Here is a 19,013-nt window from a genome sequence, read left to right on the forward strand (position 1 = left end):
TTGGTTTACACTGATGTGGACTAGTTCAAAGTTTGCTCCACATAACACCGTAGTTAAGTCATAAAGTCTAATACATAGAAATAAAGAGATATGCTCACTTTTAAATCAGTTTATTTTCATGGAAGAGAAATAAACCTTAAATAATAAATGTCTTTGTTAAATACAATAAAGTTACAGAATAAGGACAACATGAGGCACAGTCTGAGGCTGATAAAGTGTTTGCAGGCTTTCAGCTGTTCCATGCATAAAGCCTTGTCTCAGTTGGTCAGTGGAGTGCTGGTTGCACCATCTTGTCTGCCCTGATAAATGAGGATTGGTGATGGCGGTGACGAGAGGCAAAGTCAGCGTTTTCCTCTGTCAGCTGTTTGGTTTTCAGGCCGACCCCCGAAAGGGAAGGCGTGACCACCATCTCCTCCTGAGGGGGTCCTTTGCTCCTGGAAGAAGAGTTAATAAAATATTACAAAATCTCTGCTAAAAGAAAAACATTTACAGACAATTATTTTAAACATTTAAGGATCAATACAGTACCTGCAAATGCTTTTCACTGTTGATTTGAGCCATGTGAAAAAGCTAAATCGGGCTGCAATACCTGGAAGTAAATCAAAACTGTTACTTTAAGAAATTTGCTTGATTTTATGTCATAGCTAATCTCTATACGAGTTCTCAAATGTCCAAAGGGGGAGAAACACAAAGATCTCTTAAACCACCTGTGGCACAAGTGTTTAACACTTGCAGGGCTCATGTTCACAAATGTTATGAGTCAGACGGCTAAGGCATGCAGCAATGATGCAAGCAAATCACAACAGCTGCCAGCCTGGAATTCAGAATGACCACAAGTGAAACTCCCATTAATGTGCTGGAGTGCAAGACCAATTCCCATAAGGGCTTAACACAGGGTGACCAAATCTGCACACACTGTGCAAATTGAGAGTGCTATTGTTGCACAAAATTAGAGATTCACAATCATCCAATTATGAATATGAATAGAGATGTGCTCAAAGACACCACAGCTTTGTAAAATGTCAGAATGAATACCACGCTTATCTTAATGTAGCTCGGGACACAACCCTAATCATGGGGAAGACTGCTGACTTGACAGTTGTCTAGAAGAGCATCATCGACATCCTCCTCAAGGAGGGTACGCCACAGAAGGTCAGTACAAAGTCAACGCAGCAGACCCAGGAGATTTTAGAGCACTTCATGACAAGCTTTATGGAGGTGCTGGTCTCCTTTACCAGAAGGAATTGGAACCTACCCACAGTGCCAAAACTACCACCAGCTGGTTTGCTGACCATGATACTACTGTGCTCAGCCAGCTAACTCACCTGACTTACACCCTGTTAAGAGTCTATGGTGTATCTGTCAAGAGGCAGATTAGAAACACTCACCCCAAAAATACAGACAAACTGAAAGCCACTATCAAAGCAAGCTGGGCTTCAATAACACCTCAGCAGTGCCACATGCTGGTTGCCTCCGAACCACACCACATTGATGTTGTAATTTGTTGTAAAGGGGTCCCAATGAAGAATGAACATGCTTTTCAGAATTTGGACATTTCTGTATTTCAAGTCCTTTTCTTATTTTCGGAGCCATATTCATGAAAATGTAGACAAAAAAAAATCTTAGAATTCAATGTATGAAGAATATTTGAAAGTTTGCGTTCTGATTCGTCGAGATGCACCTGTATGTGCGCCACAAAATAGAACTTAATGTTTTTAAAGATGTCTTTTTGTCAACTTGGACTATGAAATCTTGTGTGTGTGCTTTCTCAAATGCATTTAAAATATGTATCAGACATTGGTGTTGACAGAATGTTTGGTCACCCTCAGAGGAAAACACCATTAAGTCTTGTTGTGTCTCTAAATTCAAATCACCTATGGGTAGTCCAGGACTTGTTTTCCCGATGTAGAGGAAGAGCAGCAAGGCAACGACTATGTTTGCTAAGGCATAGAGCCACTGAATAACAAACATAATCAATATGGAGGTTAATGCCTGAAAGAAAAAAAATGAAATATTCACATTATTCCTAAAACCCTGTTACTTGTAACAAGAAGTAAGCTATTGGAACGGTGAGAGATCATGAAATGTGTAACATACCCCTAGAAGAGCAACCCAGTGGTTGCAGAATTTTGCATAGACCGAGTCCTGCATCGGTTTGATTTCAACGTAGCGGTGCTCTATTTTACCTCCAGCACCTGAAAGATCTAATAAAAGAGTCATGATCATAAAAACATGATAAACTAAGCTCTGTGATATTTCAGGTGCAGACCAATCTTGGACAGCTGGAGATGATCACCTGCACTGTGTGTGTGAGGGAAGGCAGAGGGATCCTGCTCCACATGATGTGTTTTTGAATGGTATTCAGCTTCTTGCTCTTGTTCATCTCCTGCCCTGGGCCACATGCCTCCACCCAGCACCTCAGCTTCCTCTTGTATAGAAGCTGAACTTATCTCTTCATTTTCATCTGAGAACAAGTTGCTGTTGACGTCAAAGCCGTAGCTGTCCAACAGCTTCTGCTTGGTTGTTACATAAGCCTTTCTTCCTTTGTTTGCACTCTTTGGCTTTTGCTTTGAGAGGGTCTTCCCAGCTCCGACATCAACATTTGATAGGGGAGGAAATATCTGGTCCATGTCTTTGGTGAACTCCAACAGTGTCCCTTTCCCATGCAGGCTCCCACCTCCACTCCCATAGTTTGGGAGAGTGTTCCCGATCAGAGGCATTGAGATCTGCCTGTTGGACCTGCGCTGGTTTCTGTGTCTAAGTAGAAGAGTGCCCCTCTTGTCTTTACTCTGCAGCTTGAAGGTCATGGCAACACTGAAGTATGAGTAGTCAATGAAGCTGTAGGTGAGCATGAAGTTGATGCTGACGATTGGGGCCAGGACGTTGACCCTACCGATGAAGACAAAGACCATGGTCAGCAGGCTGGTCAGGCAGATAGCTGCAACTGGAGTCCTGTTTGGGCCTTTCTGTGAGAGAGGGTCAAAAACATAGGTCATTATATGTTGAGTGCTGGCCTTACATGACAGTCTGTTGTTTCTGTTAGAAAAAAATGCATGAAGATTTACATGGTTAGGGATTAAACTGGCTTTATTGATGAAAAAAGTGCTCCTCCTAAGTAAAGTAATCAGAAAATCGCCAGTCAAAGCTGAAAAAATAAGTGCTTTTATATCATCTTTTAGAGACAGAAGTGTCACAGGTATGTGAAGCTATAAAACAAAGTTCACTGAGTCTGTGTCATAACAACACAGCTGGGAAATTAAGTTTGGTGGCAGCAGCTCCTGCAGATTTATCACTTAAGTCATCTTTTTGTAAACTCAAGCTTTAAAACTTTAAAATTGATCTATTATTGACAATGGCATTTACTTACAAGTAGCCACTTGAATTTTTCCCTTGTTTAACTACACCTCTTTATGAAAATTTCCCACAAAATCGTCAGGTGATTTCAGCTGTTCAGGAGAACTGATGAGTGTTTGTCCATGTAAGCTAAACTGATCCAAGACATAAGATAGGGCCGTGATAAAGTTTTTTCCGCTGAAGATATTGTTGCTAATTCCCTAAGAAATAGGGTGCAATACTTCAACTAAACATGGATTATTAAAATGATTTGCAACAATCTAAAAATCATTACGTGCAAATGAAAAACCTTGTGTAACGAGAGGCTGAACAGTCTCCCAACAATAGCCCTGTTCTCAAAACGGATCCACTGTTTTAACATATGGTTCATTAACCAGCTTGCTTTCACTTCCCAGGTCCAATCACACAGTTTAAGGAGCGCTGATGTGTGCCTGGCGGGCCTCCAGAGCTCACAGCAGAGCTGCGCCCTGCCTGTCGCCCTTCCTGCGTTTGTTCTGAAGCTTTGATTTGGGCCAAGATGTCTAGGGCCTCATTCCAGCCCGCTGAGAGAGGTCAGATACTGCTGCCATCCAGGGTAGTCTGAGAAAAATTGGGGCGGGCCAGGGTCAGGACGACAACGTGACTGTGAATGTGAGTAAGTGTGTACGTGCAAGTGTGGCAGCAGTGAGTAGAAGTCGTTATGCCATAATCTGTCAATGCACTCACTTCTATGAAGTGCAACATGCACTATTGTTAAGAAGTCCTGTCACTGTTTCCTGTCAAGTCCACTATATGTGTCCCTGAATACAGATAGAGCCTTCACTGTGTTTTAGGTCAGAATACATCAATTACTCTAGCTATACAGAGACTGGATTCCTCTCAGAAACCTGCATGACTTCTGTCAATAGATTATCCTCATAGCTCAGTCATAATGAAGTCATTTAGAGTGTTAAGGTGAATGCAGGGAGATGACAGGTGTAATGATAAGTTTGTTTAACAATGATAAGCAGTGAAAGTGCTGGAGCAATCAATTATTTGTCACCAAGGTAGTAAAACATCTAAATAGGTTCGGCTTACTTTGATCATCACTTTACTGCACAAACACAGCTGTAGTGCTAATATGGCTGTTTAAACAGGCTGAGTATAATTAGTAATTCTGCAAGTGCATGAAATCACAGGTGTGTAAATACACACCCTAAATAAACAAACTACATGGACACTCAAGCTGATATTCTTCAGTGCATTGTCAATGTTCAGACATCCCTTCTTTTATGTCTCTGTCCCTCTATCCATTCACCATTCATTCACCCACCCCTCGTCCAAGAAAGCCCAGAGCAGGGATGACCCTCTCCTGGGCGATGCACTGCAGGATCCTGGGTGCACCGTACAGGCCGCCCATGCAGGAAGCCAGGGAGGAGATGTAGAGGCCCAGCAGAAAGAGGAAACCCACCAAGGAGACCTGGAGGAAGAAGGAAAACAAACAGTGGGTGGAAGGGGATGGGGTGGGGTTGCGAGCTCACAACAGCTACACCCAGTTCAGTTCCGCTGCGGCCAGCCCCTTATGAAAACAATGAGAACAAACCACTGATGAAGAAGTCAAGGATTTTGAAGAGAGTCTCTGATTAGTAGTCTTACATCTAATGTTAAAACAGGGGAAGGGGTGTTATGAGTTTGAATTTACAGTAAATCAATTATAGTTTGCAATTGAGGCATTGCGCCATCAATTTTACTGTGCTACCGTGTAGCCAACGCTCTTCATCACAAAATCACTTACTTTAACCTTTTAAACGCGTAACACAAAGCTGTGTGTTGTTGTATTGGTGCAGGAATCTAACCTGAGCTTTGCTCTGCCCAAACTTAACATATCAGACCCAATCTTCCTAACCTCAACTGTCCATATGGAGCTGATCCTAGACTCTATTAATCATTTTCAAATGAAGTGGCCCTGGTGCTATAGTTCTAGGCTGATGCTAGTGCTAGTTCAGAGTTGGTTCAACTTGAGAACCTCCTAAGGCAGGGGTGTCAATCATGCAGCCTGTGGGCCAAAACCAGTCCGCCAGAGGTTCCAATCCGGCCCGCGGAACGACTTTGCAAAGTGAAAAAATTACAGAGAAGACAATAACTGCAATTTTTCAATAAAAGTAACTACTATTTGTAATTTCTCCTCTGGGGGTCACATAAAATCATAGTGCTGACGGAGCGCACCTGAACAGCGCTTTCTTTCCAGCGCTTTTTTACTCAAAGTGAGAAAATTGATGAATTGCTGATTGCATAATCCGGTTCAGATTCAAAAACACTTTTTAGAGCCCTGTAAGATGATCCACTAACTTCTAACACTAGCACTACACTCCTGCATTCAAAACTGTCCAGCAAGCAAACTGCTCATGCTGGAGCTGAGGATCCAAAATAATCAACTTTACCTTCTTCATTATTATAATCTATCTGTTATTTTGCAGTAAACATTACACTCTGTGTCAGGTGAATGGGTAACCTGTGTGTTTGGTGTGTTTGCAGCAGGTTTCAGGGCTTAAAGAGTTAGATTTGGCCCACTCTGAGACTCATCATGGCAAAAAATACAACAGCTGTTTTTGTAGAAAGATAGTTCATTAAATGTGAACATTTTCTGAATTTTCTTGTACTTTTTTGCACTAAAACAAAGGGAATAATTTAGAGTTGTTGTTATTTATAGGTTATTATGTTATGATTTTACTGGTCCGGCCCACTTTAGATCAACTTGGACTGTATGTGGCCCCTGAACTGAACTGAAATGAGTTTGACGCTCCTGTCCTAAGGACTAGCTTACTTTACCACAGAAGAGGGCTAAGTGTTCCAGCTCAAATGTCAAACCACCATGAAACAGATCTGTAATATTCACAGTGAGACTGTTGCAGCATTATCTGTTTTAAACCTGATCACCCTCAGAGGGTGATTAATATAAGCCAAATATTAGAAATATGATTTTTTTTTTAACAGGATTTTAATGATTTGCTTTAATTGGAATATAAGTTGACTTATGTTTTAGAATTTAAAACACTGTAATACACTAAAACAAGTTACTTTATGTCCTGTGTCTGGTCTTAAAACACTCACCTATGGCAAAAAAATAAATAAAATGGACACATGTTGTAGGAATACTACAATTTCTAAACAATATAAGAAAATGTTAAGTGTTGAATTGTTTTACAGTCTGAGGGTTCGAAAGTAGATTGTCATTATTTCCATTTAAGTGAAAAACAGCAACAGTTCCTACGGCTGGAGACAAACATTTAGCTAGAACCTGACCTAACCACACCACAGCAACCAAGTGACCCATCATGGGGAATTCCCTCCTTTGTCTAACAGGGTGAGATGGAAACAGAAAGACAAGTTTACCTTCTCTGCTATCAAGAAGTCATAGCGCAGAGCTTCTCTGGTGCAGATGGCCCCCAGGAGGAAGACAAAGACCAGATACAGGAACCACCTGAGGGTCACCAACAGTACACCACACACAATTATTAACTGCTGCTTCAGCCCTATTAATAGGAGAATTGTGTCATAACAGCTCCATGAGAGAGTCAGGCTGAGAGTGTGGGTGTGTTTGTTCTCTGTAGTAAAGGTGGGAAAGGATGCCCTTTGAGGAAAGAGCAGGTCTGATGTCAGAAGCACCACAAATGCCACTCTAAAACATCAGGACAGATGATTCATACCTCTACAGAGAGTCCAGTGTGGTTTTATCTGAAACTTTCCATGCAACTTGATGTATGTTAAATATTTTTAAAAACCTGGATATGTTCATAAATGTTGTAAGAAAACTATAGAATCCTTCAGGCCTTGTTGTATTTTCTGTGTGATGTCCTAGTATTCAAGTTTACTGCAAGTTTGCCTTGGTTGTTTTATTTCTCTCAGAAAAAACAACAAGTCAGTTAGAATATGTTTTCTTTTTTTGTGTGTCTGTTTTGTGCGGATGTATATGTGTGTGTGTGTGTGTGTGTGTGTGTGTGTGTGTGTGTGTGTGTGTGTGTGTGTGTGTGTTAGGGTGTTGTCATACGAGGTGAAGACAGCTGCCAGTGTCCCCACGGGGATGTTGTGTTCAGGCCTCTGAAGGTCTGGGCTCATGTTGAAGCCTGCCATAACCCCTATGCACACAACCACACGTACACACAAACCACAAAAATGTACACAACAAACTATACAATACAATGCCTATTTTTATACTGCACATCCAGCTTCCAGGGATGAATGGTTGGTTTGATTGTTGAGATAAGACGTTCCCAGTACATACAGTGCATGACTGTGCTTATTATAGAGCAGCAGGTGTGATCAAAGAGAGAGAGGATGGGTGCCACCTCACCTGTAGCAGCGGGAAAGAAGACTCCAAAGACTGTGAAGAAGTTTTCTCCTGTGCTGTAATCTGGCATGGTGTTGCTGCTGAGCAGGCCGGCTGAGTAACCGATGAAGCCGTGTTCTGAGAGAGGGGACAAAAGCAAGAAGAGTGCGTCAGCTCTGGAGCTCATGCCAGAAGAACCAACATACCTCCATAGAGAAAGCAGTGACCTGTCTGTTATGGACTTCTATCTGATGGCTGATTTATAAAATAATTTCTGATCCCAAAACAACAGAAACTGTTCATCAAACTTTGTGCATTATTATTTATTTGATCTTCTGATTGCATCCTTATTCTAGGGATGCATGTTTTGTGACTTAATCTTGTTCTCATGTATTTTGCCTGTTGCAGAGAATACTATTACTATTGACTATTTTTCTTTAACGTCTTTGGATTTTTATGTTCTGACAATGAAAACTTCTCTATTTATGGCAATACACAACCCTTTGCACCCTTTCAGTCTCATCCAAAGTCATGTCTACATAAGCTTGTACTTAAATATATTGAGCTAGCCTGCAGGCTGGTTGCAGCTTGCAGCCTCTGTATGATTGAACTATATCATCATTAATTGTGTGAAGAGTTAGTGTGGTGTTTTTACCAGGTTTTTAAAAATTAGGTTTTTGTTTTTCTCATTAGTAAGCACCATCTCTGTGTTATATTGAGAATTGATACGTTTTTGGACTCCGTCAAGAAGGCTTGGTAACAAGAGGTGAGCAAAAGCATCTCCTTTGCCCCAGGAGAGAGAGAAGACAGGATTCTCAGTACTTGGTACCGAGATGTTTAAACTCACTATTATTTACCACAGGTTTTATAAATCTCAGCATTATATCACCTATAGTAAGAAGTTAAAGAGTAAAAGCAAAACAATTAATAAGTGAAGGATGCTTATGGCCCACAAAATGTGATTTTCCTCCAACTCAAACAAAAGGTTCAGATTGCGTCTTCAATCGTCAGCAACATTAAAAACCAGAAGACCTGAGATAACGTCATCTTTTATCTAAATGAGTGACAACCAAAATAGTCTGATTCAGGACAAGTCAGTTCAGTCTGGGTCAGTCTGGAGAGAAACCGTCCTGCATCCTGTATTGGTGGGGTCCATTTAAACCACATGGTCTGAAGGACCCGCCCATGTTACAACACCGGACATTTCTCCCTCGGTTATCTTGCGATGGGAAAGAATGTGTTTTTTCAGATTAATGACATGTTTATCCAAAAGGAAGTCACCACCCTTTTCAGAAGCTCGGCAGCTTCCAAGTTTCACAGAAAGAATGAGAGCGAGCGGGAGAGGGAGACAGAGAGTGAGGGAAAGGAGAGAGAGCAAGAATGCACACAGCTTTTTTCTTTTGTTTTAGTCAAAAGCCAAAACCATAAGGGCTGGATACACTACATAATTTAAGTGCACATGTTTTATATGATACTAATTAATCAGTCTTTCAAAATTGACATCAATTGAATAGGAGCCCAGTAAGTGACCTGCTAAGACCGCCCTCTGTCATAACAATTGGACTTCTACAAATCCAGGGCAGTCAGTGTCCATGTCTGCTCCCTGGACTCTCCACCCATATTACAACATCATACTCCAACATCCAACCATGCCTGACTCTCTGGAGTATTCAGTTGAGGGGCGTTCACATGTTTATAAAGCAAAACCGTTTCTATGAACACAAATTCGATACACTGCCAAAGTTTTGGATGTGAAGAATGGTGGACAGAAACTGCAAACAAATGTCTTTACAATAGAACTTTTTTTGCACATATCCTAACCCCCGTGGAACTATACTTAAATCTCTAACTCAATACTCCTAAAATGAATGTCAAAACTTTTCCTGTGCACACAGCCGGCTGTAGATAGGAGCTTCATGATAGTCAGCACTGTGACACAGAAACCAGGATTTTGTCGGCTGACATGTAATGTTTGAGTACTGTGCAGTACTATATGGGATCGTTCAAAATACATTCAATAAATAAATCTATTCTATGAAGATTGCAATCTTCGCTATGAATATGCACAATGTCAGTATGAATATGACCTAAGAATCTGATCAGTGACTGCTGTTCAACCAGAAAGATCTACTGGGTCTTGTATTACCAGGGCCCCTTTAAAAAGGTGTAAAGTGCAGCCTGCTATTACTGGTTTGTGGATCAAGTCATGATATAGGTTTAGTATCTGGCCAAGATAGCAGTATGGCTATAGTGTTTGTAATGTGGGTCTATCACAGCCAGACCACCACTTTGGTCCAGCTTTGGAAGTTGGTGTAGATGTTCATGTCCAACTCAAATTGAATTTGGATTATTTTGGCAAATCCAAATGTATTATAATTCTGAATATAGTATTAATGTAGTACCAGAGTTTGAAAAAAAAAACATCCACATAGGAATAATATATAGGGAAAAACTAATAACATCTTGCTGCTTTTGAAATGGGCAATTTTGTAGAGGACAGTGTCCATGATTTCCAAAAAGAATGTCAAAAATTTGATTCAGCAGACCACAGGACAGTTTTCCACTTCACCTTATTCCATCTTAAATAGGCTCAGGCCCAGAGAAGACACCAGAGTAAAGCAATAATAAACTATGTGAACTGATGTTTTTTTCGAGCCCATGGAGTGATTGCCACTAGACTAGAGTCATGTTTGTCTTTAATGTAGTGGTGTCTAAAGGCAAAAAAGTCCCATGCAGTATTGGTTTCCAGCCTTGTCCCTTTAGTATAGAAATTTTGATGGTGCTATGTACGGTCCATAATGAAATCCCCAAATTCTTTGCAATTGTATGGTGAGGAACATTATTGTGAAGTTTTTGAACTGTTTCCTCCTCCAGTCTCTCAGAGTGGTGAACCTCTTCCCATCTTTACTGCTTCCAGACTCCCCCTCACTGGATTTCCCTTCTTATACCTAGTCAAGTTACAAACCTGTTGCAAATTAACCTAATTAGATGAAAGCTGACCCTCTAGGTGTTTGGCATTACACAGCCTTTTCAGTGGTGTGTTGTCCCTGTCCCAACTTTTTTCAATGTGTTGCTGCCATCAGATTGAAAAAAAGCATATATTTTTCATAAAACTGATTGACAACAATACAATTTTTCATTTTCAACATGTATTATGTTTTTCCACTATTTCAGTTAAACATAGGGTTTAAACGCTTCCCAAACAATCACATTCTGTTTTTGTTAACAATTTATACAGCATGGTAACTTTTTTTGGAATGAGGGTTGAAAATATGAACATTGAACGATGTATATTGTCTGAAAAGCACTTGTATAGACACTGGGGCTTTGGTCTTAACTCAGCATTTGTCTGCCACAGCTGAAATGTGCAGTGAAATTACATAAGGCATCTCCCTCCATCTGACTAAACTCTTCCTCTCCCACATTAACGGGTCCAAACTGCTGTGCATGGGGAACAGAGGAGGGTGTGATGTTGAAGAGGTAGGGCAGGTCCCACTGGGAAGATTGAGAACTATATATTACAGTGTGGAACACACGGAGAGACCATAAGGCGGTCTCTGGAGGAGCAGAAGGCCTAAGATCTCAGTTCCGGCTTTCTCTCTTTGTCATTTACCAAAAATGTGGGTGAGCCTGGTTAACACCCTAAACCCCAGACCCAGCAAACACATTATGACTTCCTGTTCTGTAGGGAATACACTGCAGCCAAAGGGATTGGGTAATGCGTGTCAGATTGTACTTCATCTGTGCACCATAATTAGAAGGTTTTCAGTTTGAGTTGTTTGTCTGCAGAGGAAAGACAGCTTAGCTGACTACAGTGAAACATCTACTTCACCCTTAGCATCCATTGGGAAGTGATTTTCTTCCTATTGGTGGTCATAAAGCACAAAGCAGAAGTCTAATATGCTGCACACATGCTGATTTTCCAAATCTAACTACACCTGTCACAGAGCTGCAGGAAGGACTTGTCATAATCAATCACTTTAACAGATCCTTGAGGCTGAGTTCTGAGAAAACCAGGTCAGAGCTGTTTCCATAAGTGGGTAGATGACTACTTATACATGCCTTGACTGTGGTGTGACAACACCGCCACGATCTAGAGAATATAACCACTGCAATTCAAAGTGATATTGAAAAATAAAAATAATACATACAGATGTTATCTTTATATTACTCTTTGAAATACATAGTTTGTTAGATTATTACTGCTTTTAATAACTTTAAATGATTGTGTACAATAACATATTTTATAAAACATTAGTGAGGGAAGTAGGAACTGAAGTCTGTTTATCATTATGTTTGAATCTAGCTGACTTTTCCTCAGATATTTTTCCGATTGACGACTGAGTCTATCAACCAATCATTTAGCTCCAAATTTGTCTCTCAAAGCAGTAATCCTTTAAATTCAACAATTTTACATGAATTGGTTTTTTTTGCCAACTATACTGACAGTATGTCAAGATATGATTACAACATATTTGAACCTTGGATAATGGAAATGATGCAATGTGGTGTCTGAAAGCTAACTGCATAAAAAAGTCTTTGCCAAGTGATGTGTAATCAATCTGTGACCACGTGATTTTGGCGGTGGCTACTTTTCCTGCAGGATGTGCTGCAGTTCAGTCTGTGCAGCCTAATCTGGGCCGTTTCAACCAGTTAGAGGATCTGCTGGTCCTGTGCCAACCATGAGGTCACCACATCTCACACAGCAGCTTTTAATTGGAAAAACCTGGAGACATTATGGCTGGTTCTCCCATAATCCTTTAGGACTGGAAAATGGTCTCTGACTACTGTACTATAAAAAGGTCCAAGATTAGAGGCTGTTTTTGTTTCTGTTACACCTGGGTTCAGCTGGATATAAGGGTTCATATTTTAAGAACTGACTACTGCCCACTGTTAGACAGGTTCACTGAGTTCACTATGGTCATATTCATAGTTTTTAGGTATGCTCCTTCATGTAAAATGATTTTATATGCCTGGAAAAAAAATACAGTGACTTATTTTTGTGCCTTCAATACCCTATTCAAATAGAGGCCTGCCTTGACTTTTGGAACACTTCTCTCTTCCCTCTGGACAGGAAGTTGATAATCAGTGAGAACAGGAAATGTGGGGAAGGACTTCCTGAGGGCTGGCAAAGAATACAATCTGCTCTACTCAAAAAAAAAGCAACAGTTCTTCATAAAAAAAATAGAAAATAAAAGACTCCTTCCCCTTGGACAAACCACCGGTCTCAGTCTTTGCTTAAATCATGAGGGAAGAAAAGAAGCATTTTACAGAGGTTTCTTGTAAAACAACCGATTAAGACAAAAGTAATCTCACAAGATAAACAGGCAAACATATGAAAAAAACCCAAGATAAATTAGACTGTAAAAGGTTGTTACATTGCCATAGGTCCCATGTAGAACTGCAGACATTTACTATCAGCTGCAAAGCAGACTCACATTGTAAATTATATGTGATGCTACAGCTACACCTCATGGCCATATCATGCAACATGCAGGTACCACTGAATTCAACAGTCCAGTTAAATGAATGAAAGCACATTTTTAGAGCTTATTTTTAAAACAGAACTAAATTTCACACATACCTAAAAAAGCAGCACTCCTTCACTTAATTTACTGAAAACTAGATTATGCTTACCATGTTTATAATTTTAGAGTCATGTTTTCTGTTTATTCTTTCCTACCTTTTAAAAATCTGTCATTTACCTAAATTTACTGTCTAGGCCTAGATAGGTGTTGTAGTTTTTTTTTATATAAACCATGACAGCATGACTGCCATCAAGAGAACTCCATATTCCATGGCCCAATCTCAATTTCCACCCTCAAGCACTCACTGATTTTGAGGCACGTTCCCGCTAAGTTCGTGAGGGTTTAAGGCTGTCCCACTGTCAAATCATCAAGTGTGTGAGGGATCTCTCACAAACTTTTGGAGCCCTTTAGGCCCCCTTTCCGTAAGTGGGCATTTTTGCAGACTTAGCGCAAGGGAATTACCCAGATTTCATAGCATTGTGACGTGAAACACGGGATTCGGTGACAGTAAAAAAGAAGCAAAAAAGTTGCAATGAAATATACAGGCAAAAAAGTTTGCATGTAAGTATAAATATAGAAAACAGCCTTAATCTATTTATCTTCACGCAGATGTGTATACAGTATAATTTATATATTTATAGTTATATAGCCTATTTATATATTTTAAATGTTGTGGTTAAGCAGTCTGTATGATAAGAGCCGGGATCACATGGCAGTCAGTCTGTCACTTAAGCGCCTTGAGTTTGAGGAAAGTAAAAATTGTGCAATAAAAATTCCTAATAACACTAAAATGAGCTTCCTGACGTCATGCAGGTCACATGCAAAGTCTCAGAGTGATGTCCCATTCCCAGTTCTACGGTTTTGAGCCCTAACAGCCTCCTACCCTCAATCACTTTACAGGTGATGTCAATTAAGTCAAGAAGGGCTCAAGGCTCAGGGCTTAGGGAGGACATTGAGATTGGGCCCATATACTGTTTTTTAAAGAACCAGGTGGAACCAATAAAATTAACGAGGGCTAGAAGTACTGCAATGCAGGGCAGCATTTGACTAATTAGTTACACCTGTGTCTAATCAAGGTCTGTTAAACGTTAAGCACATTTTTTTCCTCAACATGCCATCATACGACTTTCTTCATTTACCCCTCCAAACCATCTTTATTAATTTCTTTTTACCCTTACCGGCTATACATTCATGTCCTTCAGTCTTACCTGGGTCCAGGTGGGTGAAGGTGCCAATAACAAAGTCCAGCGTGGAGACAGCGAGCACGGCCAGTAGCACCAGTTGGAGTCGGACAATCCACTTGACACCAGCCAGGTTAATACCAAGCAGTGCCAGCAGTACTGCTATGGACATACCCTGAACGGCCCACTGGCTCTGTAGATGCAGGAGCTCTGCCACAGACTCAGAAAAACCTGTGATGTACATGGCTCCAGCTACACACTGTGAGATAGGAGTGATTATGAGAATCAAGACAATTTACAAGAATGTGAGAGAAATCTTTGTGGTATTGCTCAGGTGCAGTATAAGCAACAAACTTTGATTACAATTCTAACATTAGTTTTCAAAAGTCACAAAAGTCAAACTCAAATTCCTGATCATGTTACCCACCTGCCCAAACACGTAAAGGAGGCCCACGGTGCCTCCCACCCTGCCACCCAGGACTGTAGAGATCATGGAGTAGATTCCTCCACTCCTAACACCACAGTGCTCACACACTCCGATCCCTGACATCACTGTCACCAAAGCAACCAACACGACCAAGGAGACCAGGAACATCCCGAGCGGAACACCCGTGTTCCCCTGAAAGATGATGAGTAACAAAAACACTGAGTCACCCATGCACATACAGTATGGACGTCTGCAGCATGCACATTACACGTTACTTTGGAGTACATTTATTTAACAAAACAGTTCACTAAATATATCTGCACACACCTTAGAGATTGAAGTTGGATGCTTAATTTTTTGTACAGTATTCACTGCACACTTTAGAGCCTGTATGCATGTCTACATGCTTGCACAACAATATTTCTGTTTGTATATCTGCACATTTTCTGTCTTAGTTTTGTATCATTATCTTCCCCATAAGCATACTTTTAACCCACTCTGTTGTATTCAATTAATCTTTGGACAGTGTTCACTAAATCAAGTCTTCTGTAGGAGAAACAGGCAACTGAGAACATTCAGCAACACTATCAGGGAAAACAATAAGGATAGTGAACTTATTGGAAATGCCGGTCAAACAAATGAAAACACTCTTTACTCTGGCACCATAAACCACAAGAGAGTGAAATACTGTCTCCAACAAGGCAAACTATGTCGTAGCCGTCAAGCTAAACCTAAGCAAACATGGTAATCAAGATGATTGCTTCTTTGTAGCTGTGTCATGTTATGACACATGTCACATTAAAGTGTTAGGGATCGACCGACAGGGTGACACATAATTAACGATCGGAGCTGCCAAAAATAAAAAGCAAAAGGTTTGATAGAGCGAATAACTATGACAACAGAGGCGTGCGAAGAACACAGACATTTGCCACTAGATATGAGGCCAGATATTCTGATGTTTAAGTCAAAATAAACACACTAGGCAGTTCTTTCCCTTTCACACATTGGCATAAATAGATGTTTATGTATTAATATGTAACAGGCCACGCAAATAGTACTCTCTTCTCCAACATTTCACATTAGGTATAACCCATAATGTGCACTGCAGTTAACACCATAGACTATACTGACTACCATAAGAGGTATACTTTGATTGTTTTATATAATTTTTTAAAAATGAGCCAACATTGTAAGTCAAAAACTGGGGATGCTGGGTGACTCCAACATGTTTTTATGTATATTCAAATTTTTAAACCTTTTTATTTAGTCACCTATTGTTTTTTTCCCCTGCAATCTCTATTAATATCATCCATTCCCTCATTTTTTACACACTAAACTTTGGAACACAGATGCCAGATTTCTTAGAGATTTTGGTAAAGAAATAGGTCAACATTTCAAATTAATGGCTGTGATATAATATGTATCAGAATGTGTTTATTTATTATATTTTGTCACCTGATCATCTACATTTTTTATTATTTCCTATAAATACATGAATATGTACGTAACTAGTGCATTTGTGTCTTTTTCTGTGTATTAATTGAAAGTAATGTAAAAACCAGACTCAAATTATTTGTATGTGTACACATGCCAGGCTACTGAAGCTGAACCTGACACAGAAATAAGGAGACATTGAGGTAAAATAGAACAACACATCATATACGAACCACCAGGTAGCCGGTACGTAGAAACAGAACCACGCCAAAGATGTTGATCATGCAAGTGGTGAAAACTCCATCCCAGGTACCAAAGAGCACCGGCTCCCACACAAACATATTGATCCTCCACCATGGCTGGCTGGACTGCTGGAAGCCCTGACCAAAGACACACTACTGTTAAAGCATTTCAAGGATTCAAGGATGTAAGGATTCAAGGTTTTTAATTGTCATACCAACACAAGCTGTTGAATGATATGGAACGAAATTTCGTTTCTCAGGTCCCGTATAAAACCACAAAGTACATACAATTAAAGGAAGACAACAGTAATAAATATAAAAATATAAATACAAATATAAATATTGTGCATGGATTGAGTTGTTTATGTCATTTCAGTTTGATGTTATTGAATCACAATTGAATGGTTTTTTTTTTTTAAGCCAAACTTTAAAGTAACAGCAACTAAAAGGCTGCCTGATAACACTGCATGTGCACTACAGTTTATTGTGCTCTTGGATCTGATGAGTAATTATTTGCATTTGTTGCTTTAAAAAAAAAAGATGATGGAAGGTGGAAAAGGGTTTAGTGAACATTTGTTTACTATTGTAATAGATAATACCTCTGACTGGATACACCCAAATGGCAGAGAGAGAGAGAGAGAGAGAGAGAGAGAGAGAGAGAGAGAGAGAGAGAGAGAGAGAGAGAGAGCTTCAAAGTCAAAGTGGTGGCTAAAATAATTTTCCTTTCAAGAGATCTTAACTTGCATCTGTTAGACCTTAAGAATTTTCCCTGAAGTGCAAGACCAGAACATCATAGCATAAATCCTCTTAATCTGCCTCATAGCCCTCTCATCAATATGAATCTGGGGAATGATCAGAGCTGTCAGATAAAGCAATCCTACCTGTGCGTCTTCATGAAAGAGATCATGGATATGTGAGTTGGTCTCTGCATCCTGGGCCCCCCTATTTATGAGGCCTGTCCCATCACCGCTCTGCTCACAGGTGTGCACAGTCCAGCCTATTGGCACGGGGTCCATCCCGACCTTAGTTCCGCTTCCACAGGTGGTCCTGTGTGCTCTAAGTGAAATGAAGGTGGAATGTGGTACGAAACCATGAAATAATTCAGTTTAGAGTTTGATGCATGAGCACTATTCAGACTGCATTAGTTTACTCTGTCTGGATTACAGCCGATAGTCCCGCCTATCCCGGTCAAACAGCAACAGGTGCTGCACGAGGAGACCCGGATACGACTAGGTGTGCTAAGTAGATACCAATCATATGGCGAGTGCATACTATAGGTTGATATTTTACAGAGTTGTTAAGGCAAAATATATATCCCTGAAGGCGGATCGTGGTTTATAGGTATCAGGAAGCGTTAGCATGATCAAGCATGATTTCAATTAGTTAGGTCACATATCTCTGTTTTGTTGGGCTCACACATTTCAACCAAACCTGAGATGGACTTTTCACGTTTCCAAAGGTAAAATTCTGCTATGCTCCAAAAACGTCTCAAAAAAACCTAAATTATTTCTTAACTTCTGAATTCAAACAGAGGCGGATCCAGACTAGGGGGACAAAACCATAGGAGCTAACTGCACTGAGGTATGCAGCAGTGGTAGTAGATCGAAATGCAGAATAACAGACACAAACAAATAATTAGCATTTATTCAGGCGTCTAGCCCATTTCTGGGGGTACTGAAGCACCTCTAAATTAAATCCCACCACTCCTAAAATTTGAGAGATTTTACTTTTTTTTTTAATGTATGTCCTTTTTAACAAGCTAGAAAACTTTCGAAACCAGACACCACTTGGTTGAAAGTAATATTTTAACAACAAAAATACAGCAGCTCCACCGCATTTTACATGTTGTGCATTGCATTTCTAATGAAAGTCTAAAAAATAACTCCAATGTCAATTTTTGGTATTTTTGGTTCTCACTATAGGGGGCTGGTTTACTCCATAAACATACATACTGTGTATGTATATGTTGAGGAGCTGCTGTATCAAAATGAGTTGTCTTTTTTCCCAGAAATTAGGAGTCGATGGGTAAAACTTGATCATTTTTCATGTAAGGCAAAATGATTAAGAATTTAAAGTGCAAAGAAAAAAATACTGCTTTAAAAGAAAGCCACTAGCAACACAGCAGTTCATTTTAAACACAAGTAGGCCTATGACATGTCAGAGCAAAAATACTTTCTTAGTTTCTGATTTGGGGTGGCCAGTTAAATTTAAGGGAGAAAAAAGAGTTTGTCATTAAAATATATGTTGCCTGTTGTTGGGCTTTATTTTCTATTTTTAGTAGCATTAATAAATTGCAGACAAAAAACAGCATATATTATAAAGACAGTCAAAGCAATAGAGTCTTAAATAGTATTTAGTGTGACATTGTCCACTAGCTTAACCTACCTTTAACAGAGTCTCATATTATCCCATGGGGAACAAGAAAAAGAGTCATGATTACTTTGTCCTTCAATGACGACTTCAGTCAATATGTAGAGGACTTCCAGACTCTCCTGCTGTTAGCAATGGATTTATGAAACTGCAGCAGTCAGCAGGTAATATTGTTGTGACTGGTTACCTTTC

At 40.0% G+C, this 19,013-nt stretch overlaps 1 protein-coding gene across 3 annotated transcripts; it reads right to left on the bottom strand.

Annotated features, from left to right (window-relative positions):
* Positions 1–94: 94 nt before the first annotated feature.
* Positions 95–17,674, bottom strand: slc12a8 (solute carrier family 12 member 8). 3 transcript variants are annotated; one of them, XM_034694275.1, is made up of 14 exons: positions 17,207–17,257; positions 16,667–16,675; positions 16,443–16,589; positions 14,776–14,967; positions 14,376–14,607; positions 7,664–7,777; positions 7,361–7,448; positions 6,706–6,793; positions 4,646–4,792; positions 2,297–2,966; positions 2,098–2,204; positions 1,875–1,992; positions 529–589; positions 95–434 (listed from the first exon to the last, which is right to left on the bottom strand). In XM_034694275.1, the coding sequence occupies exons 1-14, from the start codon at positions 17,243–17,245 to the stop codon at positions 266–268; spliced, it is 2,181 nt and encodes a 726-aa protein (XP_034550166.1). In that variant the 5' UTR covers positions 17,246–17,257; the 3' UTR covers positions 95–265. The 3 variants fall into 3 exon arrangements, with proteins under 3 accessions (XP_034550166.1, XP_034550165.1, XP_034550167.1); XM_034694274.1 differs by lacking the exons at positions 16,667–16,675; positions 17,207–17,257 and adding an exon at positions 17,333–17,673; XM_034694276.1 differs by lacking the exons at positions 1,875–1,992; positions 16,667–16,675; positions 17,207–17,257 and adding an exon at positions 17,333–17,674 and having other exon boundaries at positions 319–434.
* Positions 17,675–19,013: the final 1,339 nt, after the last annotated feature.

Source organism: Notolabrus celidotus, chromosome 10 (assembly GCF_009762535.1).
Source record: "Notolabrus celidotus isolate fNotCel1 chromosome 10, fNotCel1.pri, whole genome shotgun sequence".
Classification (NCBI taxonomy): domain Eukaryota; kingdom Metazoa; phylum Chordata; class Actinopteri; order Labriformes; family Labridae; genus Notolabrus; species Notolabrus celidotus.